This window comes from Xenopus laevis, chromosome 8S (assembly GCF_017654675.1).
Source record: "Xenopus laevis strain J_2021 chromosome 8S, Xenopus_laevis_v10.1, whole genome shotgun sequence".
In the NCBI taxonomy this organism is placed as follows: Eukaryota; Metazoa; Chordata; class Amphibia; order Anura; family Pipidae; genus Xenopus; species Xenopus laevis.
This window is the reverse complement of record NC_054386.1, coordinates 7,490,268-7,513,042: the sequence shown is the minus strand read 5'-3', so window position 1 is coordinate 7,513,042 and position 22,775 is coordinate 7,490,268. Positions and strand designations below refer to the sequence as shown.

Sequence of the window (22,775 nt, the reverse complement as noted above, 5' to 3'; positions counted from 1 at the left end):
CGTGTTGTTCTCTTTGTACTTATTCAGCGCACGTGAATAATAAGCCATTTGGTTTGATAGAACCCTGGCCCACTTTAAAGGGGAAATAAAGTCTAAAATAGAATAAGCCCAGAAATGCTGTATTTTGTACACTAAACATGAACTTACTGCACCACAAGCCTAATCAAACAAATGATTTATGCTTTCAAAGTTGGCTACAGGGGGTCACCATCTTGTAACTTTGTTATACATCTTTGCAAGACCAAGACTGTGCACATGCTCCGTGTGGTCTGGGCTGCTTAGGAATTGTCATAAATTATCAAAACAGAACAACTCAAATAATATCTGCCAGAAGCCGATACAGCAAAACTGATTAATAATCAGAATATACAGACTGCACTGGGTCCTGTGTTGTCATGTAATCTAATGTGGATTTTATAGTTTTTTCTAATGCAAACTTTCTCCAACTCTGCAGAACCAGTGGCTGCAGCAAAATAATCCTCCAAATAGAATCCCAGTTTATCTGTTTAAATCTGGCTCCATGATCTTTGTCCCTGCAGCTGGAGTTGGAAACAGTAAGGGCAGATACAAATTCAGGGAAATTAGTGGTCCATCGATAAATCGATTCTTCTTCGGGCGACTAATCTCCCCAAACTGCCTTCCCATCGGCTAGAATTTAAATCGCCGTCGGGATGGCACGTGGAACACTTTGTCTTCTGAACTGCCTCACGATGAAGCTTCGGTGACGGGAAGGCAGTTCGGGGAGATTAGTCGCCGAAAAAGAAACATTTGTTGCTGGGTGACTAATCTCCCGAAATAGCAGCGTGTCTCTGCCCTAAAGGGGTTGTAAAGCCAAAATAAAATCCAATACAAATCTCTACACAGTCGCTGACTGCTCTACAGGGAAACAAACAAAGCTGCTTGAGTTCTGCATGGCTGGGAAGTAAGGCGGGGGCTCCCCCTGCTGTTCATAAGTATGATTGTTTCCCTGCAGAGCAGTTAGGGACCGTCTGACAATTCCTATCCACAGCAGTAAATGAAGGGGGAAACTGGATACAGTCAGGTTTCTTATAAAAACGGAACAAATGTTTTAATTAAAGTATATTGGAGATAGGTTTCTTTTTCATTAAAGAAAGTAAAAATTGGATTTAATTTTTTTGCCTTAACATGTCCTTTAACTAGTAAAAAAAATATAAATAAGTGCCCTCTATGTATTAAACAACTAAGGGAAAATGTTGTTACTACAGATCGGTGGTTGTCAGACCTTTTTGGTTCAAACCCACCTTGGTTCATAAAAAGTTCTAACAATATCTAGGGGAGTTTTCAACCCCATTTCACATTCTGTTTCACCTTTTAGCTTTGCTTTCATGAGTACCAAAAGAATATATCTGCATAATCCCCAATAACATAAATTCCATCCAGTAGACGCCATGACTTCAGGGGAGCCTGGACTGGTCTGGTGTAGGGTAGAACCCCCTTACCAGTTTCTTAAAGGGGTGCTTCACCTTTATGTTAACATTTAGCATGTTACAGAATGGCCAATTCTAAACAAATTTCCAATTGGTCTTTATTATTTATTTTTTTATAGTATTTTAAATATTTGCTTTCATCTGACTTTTTCCAGCTGTGAAATGGGGGTCCCTGACCCCATCTAAAAACAAATGCTCTGTAAAGCTATAAATGTATTGTTATTGCTACATTATATTACTCCTATTTCTGTTCAGGCCTCTCCTACTCATATTCCAGTGTCTTGTTCAAATCGATGCATGGTTGCTAGGGTCATTTGGACCCTAGCAACCAGATTGCTGAAACTGCAAACTGAAGAGCTGCTTAATAAAAAGCTAAATAACTCAAAAACCACAATAATATATTTTTCGAGTTTTTCATGGCCACAATTCGACTAGGGAATTATTAAAATTCTATTTGAGTTTTTTAAAAATTCAAGTTAGGTTTTCAAGATTTAAGAACTTGAATTTGTCTATTCGCCACCTAAAACTTGACAAATTGCGGTTTTACTCAGTTGAAGTTCAATTTGGAGTTTTTGGGTCAATCCTATTCTCCCGAGTTTTGAAAATTCAATTTTTTTTAAAATAAATTTCAATTGCTCGAGTTTATGGGAGTTTTAAAAAACTCCCATGAATTCGAAATCCGACCCTTGATAAATCTGCTCCTTTGTGTTATTGTGGGTTACAAGAAAACCACACTTTGAGTTTAATGCGGAGCTGTCAAAATGAAAGTGACACTTCATTGACGTCAAGTCACTTTCAGTTGCCAACAGATTTGTGTCTACATCATACCTCCCAACTGTCCCGTTTTTGGAGGGACAGTCCCTCTTTTGACTGCTCGACCCGCAGTCCCTCGTTTGTACTGGAAAGTCCTGTTTTTCTCTTCATTGAACAGCCAGACTAGATATTCATGTGATCGAGGACATGGGAAACGAAATAATATATACCTGGTAATGGTCTGGGTGGTATACTAAGGTGAACAGAAGTTTGATGGCTTAATGTGACTCTATGAGTTATCGAGACCCTGAATTATTAGAAATGTGCGTTGTACACCTTTGCTTATCTTTCATTCTTCAAGTTTAATGTGTTTGTTTTTACAAAATGCTAAATAAAAACTTAAAAATAAAAAGGCAATATCAGTTTGCCCCATAATATGTTTAAGCCAGCTTAGACACCAACCACTTCAGGGTCCTGTCTCGTTTTTTTGTTAAAAAAAAAAAGAAAAAAAGCCAATTAATAAATAAAAAAAAGTTTTTCTGAGCTTTGTGAACAATAGATGCAATACCTACAGTATATATAATTTGCATTTAAAAAAAAAAAGGGCCGCCCCCTGGGATTGTAGGATTGACGGTGCACACAAACAAACCATACATGTTAGGTCACATGAGCCAATTAACAGACAGAGTTGTGTCTTTTGCTCCCACACTTCTTCCTGTTACAGTTAGAGCTGCAGTATTTCTGGTCAAGCGATCTCTTCCTGTTACAGTTAGAGCTGCAGTATTTCTGGTCAGGTGATCTCTTCCTGTTACAGTTAGAGCTGCAGTATTTCTGGTCAGGTGATCTCTTCCTGTTACAGTTAGAGCTGCAGTATTTCTGGTCAGGTGATCTCTTCCTGTTACAGTTAGAGCTGTAGTATTTCTGGTCAGGTGATCTCTTCCTGTTACAGTTAGAGCTGCAGTATTTCTGGTCAAGTGATCTCTTCCTGTTACAGTTAGAGCTGCAGTATTTCTGGTCAGGTGATCTCTTCCTGTTACAGTTAGAGCTGCAGTATTTCTGGTCAGGTGATCTCTGAGGCAGCACACAGACCATCACAAAATGGGAGTTCACGGCAAGAGATGTAAAAAAGTCAATACTTATATATATATGGTGAGATTCTTTAATATATGTCCCAAAACCCATAATTGGTAAAAAATACACATTTATATTCAATCTCCTCAATAAGCCTTACAGGGTTTAATTTTTAGAAATTATTATTGCTTATACATGTTATAGAGAGCATTACTAGTACCCCAGGAAAGCATTATCTATGAGAAAAGTGAGACGCTAACTGATTGGTTTTAAGAAGATTGGGATGGGGGTACCCTGGTTTTAAATTTTGGGATTAATGAGTTACTGGCACAAACACCTATGATTTAAGTACCAGAGGGTCATATGGGGTCAGTATGTACTAATTTTTAATATGTTATAAAGATTCTTTAAAATGCCACTTAATTTAATATCAACTGTTCCTTCATTTTGGGGGTATCGTTTTCCTTTAATTTCTTTTATATTCAGCCGTAGTTCTCCCCATTTTTTAGGTACGGCACTCGAAGGTACCTAAAAAAAAGTACGGTCAAAATGAAGCAATCTATATAATTAAAATAGATTTTAAATCGGACATGGCTCACTGACTTGGAACAGGACAACAGATCTTTTAAATCATTTTATTCTTTGATGACACAACACAACATTACAAGAAAACAGTTCCTTTCCCTCATTTCTTTGTATTCACAAAACAACGTTTTAAAAAATAAATATATTAATGCTATTGCTTTGGGATGCGTTGCTTATCCATCATCCACAACCAAAACAGTTATTATGTACAGATAAAGTCCATTGCACACACATTTGCTCACAGACAAAAGGATGTAGTAAATAAAGTCATGTGCTAAAACCATTAAGGCTAATGTTTCCAACAGACAATCAGCCGCCTGAAGGCAAAATGTTCCACAATGTCGCCCTCCATATACCGTATATACTCGAGTATAAGCCGAGTTTTTCAGCCCCCAAAATATGCTGAAAAACTCTACCTCGACTTATACTCGGGTCAAGCGCAAAAACGGTCGCCGGCGTCTAAGAATAGTCGCCGGCATCCAAGAATAGTCGCCGGTGCCTTAGAATAGTTGCTGGCGTCCAAGAATAGTAGCCTGTGTCCAAGAATGATCGCCAGCATCCAAAACAAGACGCCGGCACCTCCAATGGGAGCAGAAACCCTCCATTTTTTGATTGTAACTTACCAGAAGCTGCTGCATTTCTCACCCTAGGCTTATACTCGAGTCAATAAGCTTTCCCAGTTTTTGGAGGTAAAATTAGGTACCTCGGCTTATACTCGAGATGGCTTATACTCGAGTATATACGGTAATAATGCAGAAGAACAAAGATAAAGACGAGTCTCTTGTTATGTCATAATGAACAAATAAAGCCAGAACCACATTTACTACATCGCCGGCGGCGGCTGCTTTGGAAACATTTTCCTGGGATAATTTGCAGTTAATGCCCACTGCCCTCCTCCAATCGGATCCGCGATGGGTCGGTGAATTTGGCAGTCAGCAGGTAGAAGAGCGTAGGTCCTGGGACTAAAGCGAGAAGGGGCAGATCTTTTTCAAACTGATCCACTCTTGAAATGGAGATGATTCCATAGGCATGAATAACCCAGTGGCTGAAAAGGACGACAAGCCGTTTTTTCCTCACCAGGAGATCCTTGAAGGACTTAAAAGAAAAGAGACGGAAACATTAACATCTACAACTTGGGTAAGAACATGTACGGGGCAAATTCCCTAACCGGCGGATATTCACCAGCGATGGCTTCGCAGCCATAGCAACACTTCGCCAGGCATAAATTCGCTAGGAAAACGCCAATTCACTAAAGTGTGAAGGCACCGAATGCTGCGAATTTTTGCTAGCGTTATTTCGGCAATCAGTGAAGTTGCACTAGTGTTGCCTAATTTGCATACGACAGGAAATATAAAGTTGAATGGACGTATATGTGTTGCAGCAAATACATTACATTACACAAGTCCAGGGAACCTTAAAGGAGAAGGAAACCCAGTCGGCGCAAAAACCCTCCCCCCTACTGTGTGTTGCCCTCCTCCCGCCTGGCCTACCCATCCCGCTGGGCAAATGCCCCTAACTTGTTACTTACCCTTCTGCGCAGGTCCAGTCCAGGGAGTTCACAGGCACCATGTTCTTCCACGCGATCTTCTTCCTGCTTTGACCGGCGTTTTGGCGCATGCGCAGTAGGAGCATTTCGCCGGTACGGATCTACTGCGCGTGCGCCAAAAGTCACAAAGTTTTCCGGTGACTTTTGGCGCATGCGCAGTAGATCCGTACCGGCGAAATGCTCCTACTGCGCATGCGCCGGTCAAAGCAGGAAGAAGATCACTTGGAAGAAGATGTCGTCTGTGAACTCCCTGGACTGGACCTGCGCAGAAGGGTAAGTAACAAGTTAGGGGCATTTGCCCAGCGGGACGAGTAGGCCAGGGGGGAGGAGGGAGGGGGAGCAACTCCGGGGAGGGGGGGAGGGTTTTTGCGCCGACTAGGTTTCCTTCTCCTTTAATAAAGACAATAGAGTTGTTATATTGCCCTACACGAGCCCACTGTATAGTTTATGTTCCATATGTTAGAAAATGTAGGGGGGAAGCCGGGTACCCCATAAAAAATGTACGCTATCACTTTGAAAAAAGGAAAAGATGCCAGTGTTTTTGGGGACTTTTGCACTAAAAATTGAGGAAGATCTATACACTCCAATGCACTTCTCCTGGTCTGGGGTGGTGAAGTCAAGTCTGGCGAAAGAAGTAACGTTCAGTAAAATCCTCATTTTAGTGAATTTGCGGAGTTACGTTCGTTCGCCAGAGAGAAAATTCACCTGACGTTAGAGTTCGAAGCAACGCTAGCGTCTATCTCCTTTGCTGGCGATGTGAGGCCTGCGCCTGTTCGGCAAAGTTCTGAAATGACGTTGCGCTGACGAATTTTCGCTATCGTTAGTCACGTCACCCTTTTGGGAATCTGTCCCGTAGTCTTAACAGTTACATCCATATGTTTTGTAATAATCAATTTTACATTTTTTAAAAAAAAAAAAAACTTATTTCTGCCATAAATTTGTAGTCGTTGCTTTTATAATCACTGTGACATAAGGTGATGCACAGTGAAGTTTATACAGCTACAATACCAGACAAATCCAGGATACACTTAGGGGGTTATTTACTAAACTCCGAATGCAAAAATCACAGAAAATCCGTGGTTTTGTTTTTACAAAATCAGACTTTTAAAAAAAAATGAGAATTTTTCAGAATTTATTAAACCCCGAGGATGGAAAAGCCCGAATCTGAAAATCCTGTCGAGGTTGTATATAAGTCAATGGGAGAAGTCCCAATGATGTGCGCTGGGTTTCATGCAATACCCCGAAGTTTTCTGAGTTATCAGGCAAAAAGCATAAGAAATCTGAGTTTTCAGGTGAGAAATCGAAAAAATCAGATAAAAAAGTCCGAAAAAATAGTGAAAATCTGATTTTTTTCCCCCACAAAACAAATTATAAATAATATAAAATAATAATAAATAAACTTAAAAAACCCGAGCGGATTTGATCGGAGTTTGTAGCAGAAAATATTGAGATAAATTCGGACTTTGATAACTAACCCCCTTAGTGGTCTTCACTCACAGGAGGTAAGTGGGTTAATATATCCTGTAAGTAACAAATGCCTCTGAAGTTCAGATGTGATGTTTTATAGCATGAGATATTCAATTTATTTATAAATGTGGCTTGTCCCATACAAATCTTTGGTTCTTATAAATAGCAAACTACTATATCACAAAACTCGTAGGGGCCGTTTTATCAAAGGTCAAAGTGAAAATTTAATTTTAAAAATTCTAATTTCGAGCTAATTTTTGTGTACTTAGACAAGGGTATAATCCAAATTTGATTCGAAAAAAAATCGAAAATTCAAATTTAGAAATTCATCATGTACTGTCTCTTTAAAAATTCGACTTTGTCCATACGCCATCTATAACCTGCCGAATTGCTGTTTTAGCCTATGGGGGACCTCCTTGAACCTATTTGGATTAAATCGGTGGACTTTTTTTGGGAAAAACTGTGAATCGTATGATTCGAATGCGCTATTACTTCGATTTCTACGATTCGAATTCGAAAAAAAAAACTTAATTTTGGTTGATCTTTTTGAATTCAAATTTCGATGTTTTTCAAATTCGACCCTTGATAAATCTGCCCCATACACAGCCAAATATTGTCAATGATCGTCATACCTCTATTTCTGAAGCAGACATATAGACCGCCAGTGTTATTAAAGACAACACAAGAATGATGTAAGGAAAAGCATAATCTGGAAAACAAAAAGGAAGATTAATTAGCATTTATAATTAGTAATAATGAAACGTTGTCCTAAATGGGATAAAAGAGATATTTGCTCCACTTTATTTCCACCTGTACAACTTGTTGTTTTGAGCATTTCTCAACTGCCATTTTTTAGACTTCTCATTATATGAATTTGTTCTAGACAGACAGAACAGCAAATATCCACACTGACAGATAGACCTGAGCAGAGAAGCATAAGGAGACCCTTCTTCAGGAATAATTTAAAGGGGAGGTTCACTTTCAAACAACTAGTTGTTTTCAGACAGATCACCAGAAATAACGACTTTTTCCAATTACTTTCTATTTTCTATGTGCCACCGTTTTTCTAATATTGAAGTGTAAAGTGTCATTTTTCTGAAGCAGCTCTGGGAGGGGGGGTCGCCGACCCTGTAAACTGTTCTAAATGGATACATTTAGTTGATACATTTCTTATCTTTGTCCCTGCTGAGCAGAATCTCTGGGTTTCATTACAGGCAGCTGTTAGACTTGATACAATAGTTACTGATACTCCAGAGATGCTGCTGAGAAATGGATCAACTAAATGTTGTAAAATTGTAACAGTTCAGAGTCTGCACCTGAATTACTGAGCTGCCAGACTCAAACACCAGAGACACCAACATTCAACTTTACACTTAGATTTTGGAAAAACAGTAAAAAATAAATAATTAAAAATTAATTTAAAAAAGTCTTTATTTCTGGGGAACAATCTGAAAACAACTGAACTGAAAAAGGTGTTTGGAAGGTGAACAACTTGTGGCGCTTCGATTTCCGAAGTCGCCCGAAGTTTCCTTGTGAGGCAACTTCGTAAATCTAAGCACCGTGAGTGCATTGGCGCTGGCGTTTTCTCATAGCAGGCAGTTCGGGGAGATTGTCGCCCCGCAGAAGAGGCAATTAGTCGCCAGGCGACTAAATCTCCACGAATCTGCCCGTGTGCTTGAACCCTAAGATTTTGCTATTTTGTCGGACCTCTAACCAGACTGAACAGCAGGGGGCGCTTCTATTACAAGCAGTGTAAAAATGTCTCATCATGAATTAAAAAATAATGCAAATTGCAAAGGTGTTGAGAAGAGTACGAGGAGGAATGTTACATTGTTATACTGACTGGTATATGTTCCCTATAACAAATGTGGAATGCTCACAGATTCATGGGTACATTATAATTCCTGATCATGTAATAAAAAAACCTTGGGGTCTTCGGTTACTCTTGTTTGCCCTTTATACAGTTCATGCAGGCAGGTTGCACGAGATAAAGCAACCATTACACTAAGGGTCAGGGCACACAGGCAGATTCGGGGAGATTAGTCGCCCCGGCAACAAATCTCCTCTTCTTTGGGCGACTAATCTCCCCCAACTGCCTCCTGCCGGATAAAATTTAAATCGATGGCGGGATGGCACTCGGAGCGATTCGTTTTCAGAAGTCTCCCGAACTTCACGCGACTTCGAAAAACGAAGCGCTCTGAGTGCCATCTGGCCGGAGATTTATATTTTATCCGGCAGGAGTCAGATGGGGGAGATTAGTCGCCCGAAGAAGAGGAGATTTGTTGCCGGGGTGACTAATCTCCCCGAATCTGCCTGTGTGCCCTGACCCTAAAGTGGTGAAGAATAACAAAGCATTTATCACTTGCCACCTCTTGTGCATCTTTATGAGGTTGGTGCTTCTGTTGCTACAAACTGCCCCAGCCCAGGGTATTTCTTTTGAAGCTCCTTCTCACCATCTTCTTCAGCTACTAGTTTTGTGTTTTTGATTTTGTTCTAAGCAGGCGCATGTGCAGTAGAGTGAAAGCTGAATTTAGAAAATCAACCTTTTTCACTGCCATGTCATGTGCCCGGGAACAGAGAAAAGAACAAAGAAGAGGAAGAAGATCACAGTAAATGAAATTCTACAAAACTAACCCTAATTCGGAGCAGTTCTCTGTTAACGGGAGCGCTGGCCCAGGGTACGGGGTGAACCATTATAATCACTGAGGGATGTTTTAACATTTTGGCATCGCCCAATGATTATTCCTTTCCTTCTCCTTTATATAGTGAATAAAATACCCCCTGTTGTAAAATATAAGGATATTATAAGTCACCGAGGCCTTTCATAACCAGATAAAAGTACAGCTCATGGAACTCCGAGGTAACTTCTAATATCCTCATATTTTCCAACAAGGGGCAATTTATTTATTATAATACACAAGATTCAGTGAGTCATGTGACAAAAATGACATCAGAACTCACCATTTATAAGGATATAATTTACAAGATATTCATGGTGTTTTAGAGGGATGCACCGAATCCAGGATTTGGTTCGCGGTTCGGCCAGTATTCGGGCCTTTTGAAGCAGGATTCGGCTGAATTCTTCTGCCCAGCCGAACCAAATCCGAATTTGCATATGCAAATTAGGGACGGGGAGGGAAATCGCGTGACTTTTTGTCACAAAACAATGGAAAAATATTTTTTACTTCCTTGTTTTGTGACAATAATCCACGCAATATCCCTCCTCGCCCCTAATTTGCATATGCTAATTATGCTAATACACAAGTTTTAGTGAGTCATGTGACAAAAATGACATCACTACTCACCGTTTATAACTGATGACATCACTAGTCACCATTTATAAGGATATAATTTACAAGATATTCATGGATTCTGTGTATTATATGTAGAGATGCACCGAATCCACTATTTTGGATTCGGCTGAACACTCAAATCGTACACGACAGATTTGCAGAATACCAAAACGAATCCAAATCCTTATTTGCATATGCAAATTAGGGGTGGGAAGGGGAAACATTTTTTACTTTCTTGTTTTGTGACAGTAAGTCATGCGATTTCCCTTTCCTAATTTGCGTATGCTAATTAGGATTCCGCCGAATCCTGCTGAAAAAGGCAGAATCCTGGCTGAATCCTGGATTCGGTGCATCCCTAATTATATAGTGAATAAAGTACCCCCTCTTGTAAAATATAAGGATATTATAAGTTACCGAGGAGTTTCATGACCATATAAAAATACAAGGCAAAAGGCAGAATGTTTTTATACAGGTCATGGAACTCCGAGGTATCCTGGGGGTACTTTATTTATTATAATACATAAGTTTCAGTGAGTCATGTGACAGAAATGACATCAGAACTCACCGTTTATAACTGATGACATCAGAACTCACCGTTTATAAGGATATAATTTACAAGATATTCATGGCTTTTGTGTATTATAAGTAGATCTATATCGGTTCTATTTAGATTACAAATGCTGATCAGAATGTATTACAATTGTTCTACTGGAATTTATACATTCTGACAGTAACATGTACAGACACTTACAAAGTAGCCCTCCTCCTACTGCCTGGATAACGGTTAGAATTGGAAAAAAGTAAAGGGCGGCATAAATGCTTTTAAACCGGTCTGACTTGCCCAATCCACAAGCGATTTTCTTTATCAAGAGAGGTCGGAGTATCATCATTAACACCAAGGAAAAGGAATAGTAAATAAACACAATTGTGTACCTGTCGAAAAGTAGAAATACAAGCAGTGAGATTCCAGCAACACTAAAGTTCATAATGATGTTGATATATTTGAATGTTACAATAATCACCATTCTAATTTCAATTAATTCAAGACAGCCCTGTAACCCTTTGACTGCCAATCATATGTACATTGAGTTTTAACATTTAATTCACCGACCCCCAGCAACAAAAATCACTGGGGGTCATTTATCTACAGTAAGCCATGGTAACCAATCAAATTGCTGCATTCATTGTACTGCTTGCAGCTGGCTTTAAAAAGCTAATCACTGATTGGTTGCTGTAGGTAACTGCCCATGGGCAAATTTGCCCAGTGTTGATAAATGAGCCCCGACTGTGAGGCTTACATTTCATTATTGTTCTTATTTATTTTTATTGTTAATTGTCTATTTAATCCCACTACTATAAGGGTAGAGTGCCACGAGTGTTTTTCATCGGGTTCATGGCCGCCGACAAAACGCACGTGACAAGTCGGATGGAGTCGCACGCGTGAAGATTAGGGATGCACTGAATCCAGGATTCGGTTTGGGATTCAGTCTTTTTCAGCAGGATTTGGATTCGGCCGAACCCTAATTGGTATATGCAAATTAGGGGCTGGGAGGGAAATTGGATGACTTTTTGTCACAAAACAAGGAAGTAAAAAATGTTTTCCCCTTCCCCCGCTAATTTGCATATGCACATAAGGATTCGGATTGGGTTTGGTATGCGGCCGAATCGTTCGCGAAGGATTCTGGGGTTCGCTCGAATCCAAAATAGTTGATTTGGTACATCCCTCGTGAAGATATAATTGGACTGAATGAAAAGAAGGAGGAAACACCTACATTACATCTGACGCGACACGACTGTCGGATGTGGAAGCAGCATCTTCATCTGACAGTTGGACCGTGTAGTTGTTCCCTCCGACTTTTCATTCAGTCCAATTATATGTTCACGCTTTGCGACTCCATCCGACTTGTTGTATGCGTTTTGTTGGCAGGCGTCGATCTGACGAAAAACGCTTGTGGAGTTCTACCGTAAATGTATTCCGACTTTCTTACTGCTGGCTGGTTGCTAAATTAGCTACAAATGAGAACAAGAAAGCAGCATTGCTCCCTGTCACGACTGCTGCTACTGCCAGGCTGAGGGAGGCTTGGGGTCCAGTTTTCGTCAGAAAAAATAATTAAATGACCCTACTGTGGTAGTAATAATGGCACAGTGCTGTCAGTTTTCATGAGGCAGTCAGTATCACTTTAAAGGGGAACTACAGCGAAAATGAAAATTTAATATAAGCTTTATCATAAGAAACTTTCTAAATACAATCAATTAAATATGCTGAATTATTTCTGAAATAATCAAGTTTATCTTCACTTTTCCTCTCTCAGCATCTGTTTCTCCTCATTCTGTCTTCATGCAGCAGTTGGGTGTCAGATAATCATTGACAGTTAGATCCAATATATCTTATAGGGGAGCTCCTTTTGCCTAGAAGATGTATTAGAGCTCACTCTAGCATCAGCTTATATTACAGCCAGGGAAGCTCATTTTCTGCTGGATAATTAGTGACGAGCCCTAAGCTTAGCTTCTCAACAGCCAATCAGAGCCCACTGAGCATGTGAGTGTCACAGACACTTTCCAAGATGGTGACCCCCTGTGACAAGTTTGAAGTCCTGGATCATTGCTGCTATTGACAAGCTCAAACTTAAGCCTCGTGCAATAACTTCACTATATAAAACATGACATTAATAACCATATTCATTTTTAGGCTTTAGTTCTTTAAAATCACGAGACATCATGTCTCTCTACATACAGAATTTGTGCAAAAGGCAGTTATTTTGTTAGATTTTGTTTGTACTGGAATCAGTTATTTGAGTTTATTTTCAGATTATTTCAGAAACAGTACAGAATATTTAAATGATTGTATTTAGAAAGCTTCTTATGTCAGTATGATGAAGCTTATATCATACCTCCCAACATTTTGGAAGTAAAAAGAGGGACAAAATTTTTTTTTCCGCACGTAGCGCAGCAATTTTTTTGACCAAACCCCTTTCTGTGGCCACACCCCCTAATTACCATGTTCGTTTTACAAAATTTGGCAGGTTATGAAAGTTTGAAAATATTTCTCCTTATCTAAACTGTGTTTTTGTGTCTCAAAATTGTTACAAAGTATCTTATTTGCACCTGTTAGCTGTTCTGGGCTCTCTGCTAAAAGCCAATTAAGTGAGAAACTTTGTTTCTTTTTCTGGCTGTTCAGTGCAGAGAAAAGAGGGACTTTCCAGTACAAATGAGGGACTGCGGGTTGAGCTGTCAAAAGAGGGACTGTCCCTCCGAAAAAGGGACAGTTGGGAGGTATGTTATATTAAATTTTCATTTTAGCGATAGTTCACCTTTAAGGAACTACAAAGAGAATGAACAAAATGGTAATTGGTTTAATCATCTGGCTCTAGAAAATGATTTTAGTGTGGCTGACATAAAACCCCAGCCAGAAAGCTACAGCACAAATGTGATTATATATTATTGTTCCATTGCAAGGTATGTGACTTACAGAGGATACACAGCTTCGTGGGTACAGTGCAGTGTTTTCACATAATCAGGGCTTGGGTTATAAAGCATCGTATACCAGTCCGACAGCTTCTTTACTCGGCAGGAATTAAGTTGCAGGTATCCTATGGGTTCATTCACAAGTAACGTCGTCAGGGCAGCGACTGTGCATTCAAATAAAGCTGTGATATGTTGAAAAAGTGCACTAGAACTGAACAAAAAGAAACATTTTAATTTTTATTAGCAATAGCGATCCTTAAACTATTCAAATATGCACAAATGCACATGCCCGTAGCAACCACTCTGCCTTTTGCTTTTAATATTCAACTCGGTGTAGACAATTTAAAATGATTTGCTGATTGGTTGCTATTGGCAACAGCACTTTTGCACTAGGTTTCATTTTCAGCAATAGATTAAAATTCAGTACAGAAAATACTTTTTACAGCTCTGAAGGAATTGTTCAGTATAAAAATAAAAACTGGGTAAATAGATAGTCTGTGCAAAATAAAAAATGTATCTAATATAGTTAGTCAGCCAAAAATGAAATGTATAAAGGCTGGAGTGACTGGATGTCTAACATAATAGCCAGAACACTACTTCCTGCTTTTCAGCCTTTCTTGGTTTCCACGGATTGGTTACAGCCTGGTAACCAATCAGTGGAAACCAAGAAAGGCTGAAAAGCAGACTTGAGGAGGGGCACATGGGTCATAACTGTTGCTTTTGAATCTGAGCTGAATGCTGAGGATCAATTGCAAATTCACTGAATGTCCCATGTGGCCCTCCTTATAGTCACAGAGCATTTGTTTTTAGATGGGGTCAGTGACCCCCATTTGAAAGCTGGAAAGAGAAGAAAAGGGCAAATAATTCAAAAACTATAAGAAAGACAAAACGGAAGCCAATTGAAAAGTTTACAATGAACCGTTCTATAACATACTAAAAGTTAAAGGAACAGTAACACCAAAAACTGAAAGTGTTTTAAAGTAATGGAAATACAATGTAGTTTTGCACTGGTAAAACTGATGTGGTTGCTTCAGAAACACTACTATAGTTCATATAAACAAGCTGCTGAGTAGCAATGGCGGAAATTGAAAAACGGCTATATGGCACAGGATAAGTAATGGATAACAGATAACATTATGTTCTACAGAGCTTATCTGCTGTGTATCTTGAGCTTTTTCTCCTTTGAATAGCTGCCCCCATGGCTACACAGCAGCTTATTTATATGAACTATAGAAGTGTTTCTGAAGCAAACACAGCAGTTTTACTAGTGCAGGGCAACACTGTATTATATTTTTATTACTTTAAAACAATTTCATTTTTTGATGTTACTGGTCCTTTAACTTTTTTTTAACCACCCCTTTCAAGCAATTGTGATGAACCATTTTCTATAAATATGCACTCCATGGTCATTTTTTTTCCTGATTTGAGTAAAGATGTTGATGCTGTATTGTAAATATCACATACCTTTTTTTCCCTGAATACCACTCGATGAAAAACCAATGTAATATCAAAGGCAGCATGGCCATAAAGCCCAGGTATAACCAGTCGTACAACTGGGGAGATTCTGAACACTCTCTGCAGATTTTACTGTGATCAATGGTTTGGCCTCTTGGGCAGACCTGTAAAAAGAAGAACAAAGGAGCAACTCTGAGTCTTAAACGTAGCGATGTCGCCAAACGAGCGGATCTCTCCCCAATATGCCCACATTGAAGTGGGCGATATCGGACTGATCTGATCATGGGCCCTAGGGCCCAACAATCGGATCATAATGGATCTGATATGGGCAGTTGGATTGCGAGGCCGCATAAACGCACAGATTTTGGCCGCTATCCAAGGGGATTTTTAACCTGCCCGATCAAGATCTGCCCGACTTTCGGCAGATATCGATCGGGGAAGCCCATCGGATGGCCCCACACGGGCCAATAAGCTGCCGACTCGGTCTGTCTGTAGCTTTTATTCAGCCCATGTATAGGGGCCTTTAGACTATGTAGGTAGGAAATTGGTTTCAAAATCTTTATCTGTGTATGAAAAAGTGAACAAAAATATTAGAAATGCAACTTAGGAATCTTATTGTCTACATTGTATCAGTTAAACAGGACTAGCTTTGCTCATTATATTACAGGTATGGGATCCTTTATTCGTATACCCAGTCTCTCGTCATATCGCGTCTAGACTACTGTAACTCTCTTTTAATTGGCCTCCCCCTCCAGAGACTGTCACCTCTCCAGTCCATAATGAACACTGCTGCGAGGCTCATACACCTCAGCAACTGCTCCTCCTCTGCTTCGCCATTCTGTCAATCCCTGCACTGGCTTCCGTTACCTTTCAGAATCAAATTCAAATTAATGACACTGACTTACAGCACTTCATAACTCTGCTCATCCTACATCTCTGAACTCATCTCTATATACTCACCCACTCGCTTACTACGCTCCTCTACTGACCTGCTACTCAACTCTTCTCTCATTACCTCCTCACATGCTCGCATTCAAGACTTTGGAAGGGCTGCACCCCTCCTCTGGAACTCTCTCCCACGGTCTGTCCGACTTTCTCCCAATCTTTCTGCTTTCAAGAAATCTCTGAAAACGCACTTCTTTCGAGAAGCCTACCCTCACTCTGCTTAACTACCAGACGCAACACCACATACAATACTACATTTCTCACCCACTTAATTCGATCTTGTCCACTCCCACACCTTGTGTATTACTCCCTTCCCTTTAGACTGTATGCCTATGCATAGGGCCTTCCTCACCTTTTTGTACCTGTATTGATTGTGATGTATGTAACTCCATATGTTCTATGTATATAATTCATGTGATTTAGTTGTATAATCATATTTACTTTACAGTGCTACGCAATATGTTGGCGCTATATAAATACATGTTAATAATAATAATAATCCAGAAAGCAAGGAATTATGGAAAGGGTGTCTCCCATAGACTCTATTTTATTCACATAATCCAAATTTTTCTCTGTAATAATAAAACAGTAGCTTGTTCTTAATCCCAACTAAGATATAATTAATCCTTATTGGAAGCAAAACCAGCCTATTGGCTTTATTTAATGTTTATATGATTTTCTAGTAGACTTAAGTGTTGGGATTAGAGTCCTGCAGTGGGTCAGGTACCCGCGGGTACCTGCAAAAACCTGTGGTACCCTGCGGGTAGAAGTTCCGGGTGCAGGTATAGACATGTGTGGGCGATTCTGCTGGTCGGGCCACGGGTCTTCTTAATAGCGATTTTTACACCTTTTTTTCTGATCACACCTACTTCCGATGATGTCACTTCCGGTTTACGACAGCACTTCCTGATTCTTGATTGTCAGCAGGTTGCGGGTCCGGGTTGCGGATAAGGTACTTGCGGGTCGGATATCGGTTCCCAACGGGAGTAAGAATGCGGATTGCAGGTTGCGGGTACAGGTCAGGTATGGGTTCCTAAAAATGGACCCGCGCAGGACTCTAGTTGGGATGATTTGGATTTGTTTAAAGATGAACTATTAAAGGTGATATTTTATCAATTTTTCTGCTCCCTCTGATTGCTCCGTGTTTTTTGACCAATGCATCTAGTAGACTTAAGGTATGAAATTATAGAAAGATCCGTTATCTGGAAAACCCCAGGTCCCAAGCATTCTGGATAACAGGTCCCATACCTGTACCTGCAGTTAGTAATCTGCACATCACACCAAGCCATAGATTCCCAATGAGCCACTCTCCAACTAAAAACTCCCTGCATTTTCTGGCAGCTGAAAGGAACAGAGGAGCACCAAATGCTACACAAAATGTTTCAAATAAAATCTTTTATAGTCCACTGTAATAGCTTTTCATATTGATATTACTTTTGTTAATGGTGCTGCTCCAGCAGAATTCTGCACTGAAATCCTTTTCTTAAAAGAGCAAACAGATTTTTTTATATTCAATTTTGAAATCTAACTTGGGGCTAGACATATTGTCAGTTTCCCAGCTGCCCCTGGTCATGTGACTTGTACTCTGATAAACTTCAGTCACTCTTTACTGCAAGTTGGAGTGATATCACCCCCTCCCTCCCCCCCCAGCAGCCAAACAACAGAACAATGGGAAGGTAACCAGATAACAGCTCCCTAACACAAGATAACAGCTGCCTGGTAGATCTAAGAACAACACTCAATAGTAAAATCCAGGTCCCACTGAGACACATTCAGTTACATTGATTAGGAGAAACAACAGCCTGCCAGAAAGCAGTTCCATCCTAAAGTGCTGGCTCTTTCTGAAATCACATGACCAGGCAAAATGACCTGAGATGCACCTACACACCAATATTACAACTAAATACACTTGCTGGTTCAGGAATAGGGATGCACCGAATCCACTATTTTAGATTCGGCCGAACCCCCGAATCCTTCGTGAAAGATTCGGCCGAATACCGAACCGAATCCGACCCCTAATTTGCATATGCAAATTAGGGGTTGAAAGGGGAAAATATTTTTTACTTCCTTGTTTTGTGACAAAAAGTCACGCGATTTCCCTCCCCGCCCCTAATTTGCATATGCAAATTAGGATTCGGATTCGGCCTGCTGAAAAAGGCCGAATCCTGGCCGAATCCCGAACCGAATCCTGGATTCGGTGCATCCCTATTCAGGAATGAAATTTTATATTGTAATTTGTTACTGCTTTATAAATACATGATGCTATTTGAATTGTCATTCTCTCCATGGGCATTAGAGCAGTGGTTCTAAATTGTGAGACTGGCAGAAGGGAAGACACAAATAACTTTATATGTTTTGTACAACTCACGCCACAATCTCCATATATTTCTGTTGTCCCATTCAGCGCCAGCACAGGTTTTCCACAGTATTCCCCATAGCAAGTTTTATGCATGTCCACAGCTGGAATAGAAAATGGCAATAGTTATAATTATTATTATTATTATTATTATTATTATTAACATGTAGTTAAATCATTTCCATAATCCTGTTTTACGTCTAAGCTTGGATGGGAATGGAATTCTGATTAAATTACAGTGTGACTTAAAGTGATAGTGACACCTCTAGTTTTGTGCTTCTACTTTGATGGCAATAATAACTATTATATCTTCACCTAAAATAGGGACTTAACCCCTGACTGTGGGCCCATAAGTGATATGAATTAATTAAGTGAAAAGGCAATATGTATTCACAACCATGCCTCTGTTTATAATTAAAACCAATTAAAAACATAAAGTAGTACACATGGGGAGGGATCCCTCTTAGATGGATTCCCAATCACACAATCCGATGTACAATCAGATGTGGGAAAATGCTTGTGCAATTGTATAAACGATATACTTCATGCAAAACATTCATATGCAATAATAAATGGATTTATGCAGCAACATGTGTTTAATTATTATTAAAGGGGTGGTGCGCCTTTAAGGAAACTTTTAGTATGTTATAGAAGTTATAGAATGGATAATTCTTTTCAAGTGGTTTTCATTATTTATTTTTTTATAGTTTTATAGTTATTTGCCTTTTTCTTTTAACTCTTCTTTTGACTTCAAATGGGAGTCGCTGACCCCTTCTAAAAAGCAAATGCTCTGTAAGGCTACAATTGTATTGTTATTGCTGATTTTTATTACTCATCTTTCTAATCAGGCCTCTCCTATTCATATTGCAGTCTCTTATTAAACTCATTGCATGGTTGCTAGGGTCATTTGGACCATAGTTACCAGATTGTTTGAAATGCAACTGGAGAGCTGCTGAATAAAAAGCTGAATAACGCAAAAACCTTAAATAATAAATAATGAAAACAAATTGCAAATTGTCTCAGAATATCCCTCTCTACATCATACTAAACTTTATCTCAAAGGTGAAGAAACCTTTTACTTTCACTTTATATTGAGTAATTCCTAGATGTCACTCCCCTCCCCAGGGCCGGATTTAAATAGCGGGCGCCCCTAGGCCCTCTGTCGTTCGTCTCCCCCGTCCCCTCCCTTTTCTTTGCTCAGATTTTTATCATCAGGATTGGAGCAATGGGGATTGGCGCAGTGGAAATTTAAAAAACTGTCGTATCTCCCGCACATTCCCGGTGTTTCTGAACCAATATGGGTGTTGTCGGGCAGCATGCCACCCCCTAAAATCCTGCCGCCTTAAAGGAGAAGTCAACCTGTGGTTTTTGAGTTATTTAGCTTTTTATTCAGCAGCTCTCCAATTTGCAGTTTCAGCAGTCTGGTTGCCAGTGTCCAAATTCCCCTAGCAACCATGCATTGATTTGAATAAGAGACTGGAATATGAATAGGAGAGGCCTGAATAGAAAGATGAGGAATAAAAATCAGCAATAACAATACATTTGTAGCCTTAGAGAGCATTTGTTTTTGGATGGGGTCAGCGACCCCCATTTGAAAGCTGGAGAGTCACAAAAAGAAGGCAAATAATGAATAAACTATATAAAAAAAAATAAAATAATGAAGACCAATTCAAAAAGTTGCTTAGAATTAGCCATTCAATAAGATACCAAATGTTACCTTAAAGGGATCCTGTCATCGGAAAACATGTTTTTTTCAAAACGCAATAATAGTGCTGCTCCAGCAGAATTCTGCACTGAAATCCATTTCTCGAAAGAGCAAACAGATTTTTTTATATTTAATTTTGAAATCTGACATGGGGCTAGACATTTTGTCAGTTTCCCAGCTGCCCCTGGTCATGTGACTTGTGTCTGCACTTTAGGAGAGAAATGCTTTCTGGCAGGCTGCTGTTTTTCCTTCTCAATGTAACTGAATGTGTCTCAGTGAGACATGGGTTTTTACTATTGAGTGTTGTTCTTAGATCTACCAGGCAGCTGTTATCTTGTGTTAGGGAGCTGCTATCTGGTTACCTTCCCATTGTTCTTTTGTTTGGCTGCTGGGGGGGAAAAGGGAGGGGTGATATCACTCCAACTTGCAGTACAGCAGTAAAGAGTGATTGAAGTTTATCAGAGCACAAGTCACATGACTGGGGGCAGCTGGGAAATTGACAATATGTCTAGCCCCATGTCAGATTTCAAAATTGAATATAAAAAAATCTGTTTGCTCTTTTGAGAAATGGATTTCAGTGCAGAATTCTTCTGGAGCAGCACTATTAACTGATGTGTTTTGAAAAAAACATGTTTTCCCATGACAGTCTCCCTTTAAAGGTGAATCACCGCTTTACTCAATGGAATCTGTCCTGCAGACCCGAATAGAGTTCTAGTCTCAGACTGCGGCGCAATGCATGCTGGGAGATGTAGTTCCCTGGCACATCAATACACTACAGCTTCTGCAAAGGCGTCTAATATAAACGATACAAGATTACACTGATACGCCGGGCATTGTATGAAGTAAAGCGCGGCCAGCACCTTGTCACAACATTCCCCTTCATTTACGGCAGCCGCCGTGATCATAGAAGACAAATACGCGGGGATCCATGGAAACCAGCAACGTTCACGTTTAGCTTTATATTATTCATAAGAGAGTTGTGATACATTAGTGATAAGTCTCCACATAATAACGAGCCACTCACCCATCGCCAAATCAGCCGACGTTCCCTTTCCTAGAAACCTGCAGTTGACACAGCGAAACTTCCGCCTCGGGGGCGTTCCTAGAGTTACGTCATGTTCTGAGCTTTATCAGCTGACCTCTAGGTGACATATTTGATGTGGGCATACTCTGCTTCTGTTTCCGAATTTATAATAATTGAACACAAAATCATATATGCACAAACACATCAGGCTCCAGTCACTATTAGCGTTTAGCGAAAGTTGCTTGATAGTTATTTTTTTTTAATTGTAGCTCCGCGTCAGGTTGGCGAGTGCCGAAGTAAATATGGCTGCCGCTGCAGCTACGGGAGCGTCACACTGAGGCGGCTTCCAAAGCGTTATTGGACTACAACCCCCACAATGCACAAAGCAGTGACATTAGGCGCGGTGTTCTGGGAATTGTAGTTTAACTCTGTGTCCCTCAGCAGCACCACCTATAGTCAGTGATAGAGTCCTGCAGCTGGTCCTACCCTGTGGATAGAGTTGCCTTCCTATATATTTATCTTTATTCCCTATTAATAACATTGGGATCACTGACCTTCCTATATATTTATCTTTATTCCCTATTAATAACATTGGGATCACTGACCTTCCTATATATTTATCTTTATTCCCTATTAATAACATTGGGATCACTGGCCTTCCTGTATATTTATCTTTATTCCCTATTAATAACATTGAGATCACTGACCTTCCTATATATTTATCTTTATTCCCTATTAATAACATTGGGATCACTGGCCTTCCTGTATATTTATCTTTATTCCCTATTAATAACATTGAGATCACTGACCTTCCTACATATTTATCTTTATTCCCTATTAATAACATTGGGATCACTGACCTTCCTATATATTTATCTTTATTCCCTATTAATAACATTGGGATCACTGGCCTTCCTGTATATTTATCTTTATTCCCTATTAATAACATTGAGATCACTGACCTTCCTATATATTTATCTTTATTCCCTATTAATAACATTGGGATCACTGACCTTCCTGTATATTTATCTTTATTCCCTATTAATAACATTGAGATCACTGACCTTCCTACATATTTATCTTTATTCCCTATTAATAACATTGGAATCAGCCATCATTTTTATCGACCAGGCCAGTAAAATACCAGCCAGGTGGCAACCCTAGTTGTGGGTCTCATCTAAATTTCTTATCTTATGTTATATTGTCTATATTTTAGCATACCTCCCAACATTTTGTAAATGAAAAGAGGGAGAAAAACATTTGCTGCGAGTAACGCAGGAATTTTTGACCACGCCCATTTTTGTGGCCACACCCCCTAATGACCGTTTTCATTTTCAAAAATTTGCCAGGTTATGAAAGTTTGAACATATTTCTGTGTTTTTTTCCCCCCAATTAATACTAGGGATGCACTGGATCCAGGATTCTGCCTTTTTCGGCAGGATTCGGCCAAATCCTGCCCCGCTGAACCGAATCTGAATCCTAATTTGCATATGCAAGTTAGAACGGGAGGGAAATTGCGTGATTTTTTTGTCACAAAACAAGGAAGTAAGAAATGTTTTCCCCTTCCCATCCCTAATTTGTATTCGGCTGAATCTTTCGCAAAGGATTTGGGGGTTCTGTGAAATCCAAAAAAGTGGATTTGGTGCATCCCTAGTTATTACA

The 22,775-nt window shown here is 39.7% G+C and overlaps 1 protein-coding gene across 2 annotated transcripts; it reads right to left on the bottom strand.

Annotated features, from left to right (window-relative positions):
- Positions 1 to 3,893: 3,893 nt before the first annotated feature.
- Positions 3,894 to 21,144, bottom strand: jkamp.S (JNK1/MAPK8 associated membrane protein S homeolog). 2 transcript variants are annotated; one of them, NM_001094100.1, is given in 7 exon segments: positions 3,894 to 4,952; positions 7,503 to 7,579; positions 10,915 to 11,096; positions 13,633 to 13,839; positions 15,093 to 15,247; positions 18,397 to 18,488; positions 21,114 to 21,144. In NM_001094100.1, coding segments are annotated over 7 exon segments (936 nt in total). In that variant the 5' UTR covers positions 21,118 to 21,144; the 3' UTR covers positions 3,894 to 4,733.
- Positions 21,145 to 22,775: the final 1,631 nt, after the last annotated feature.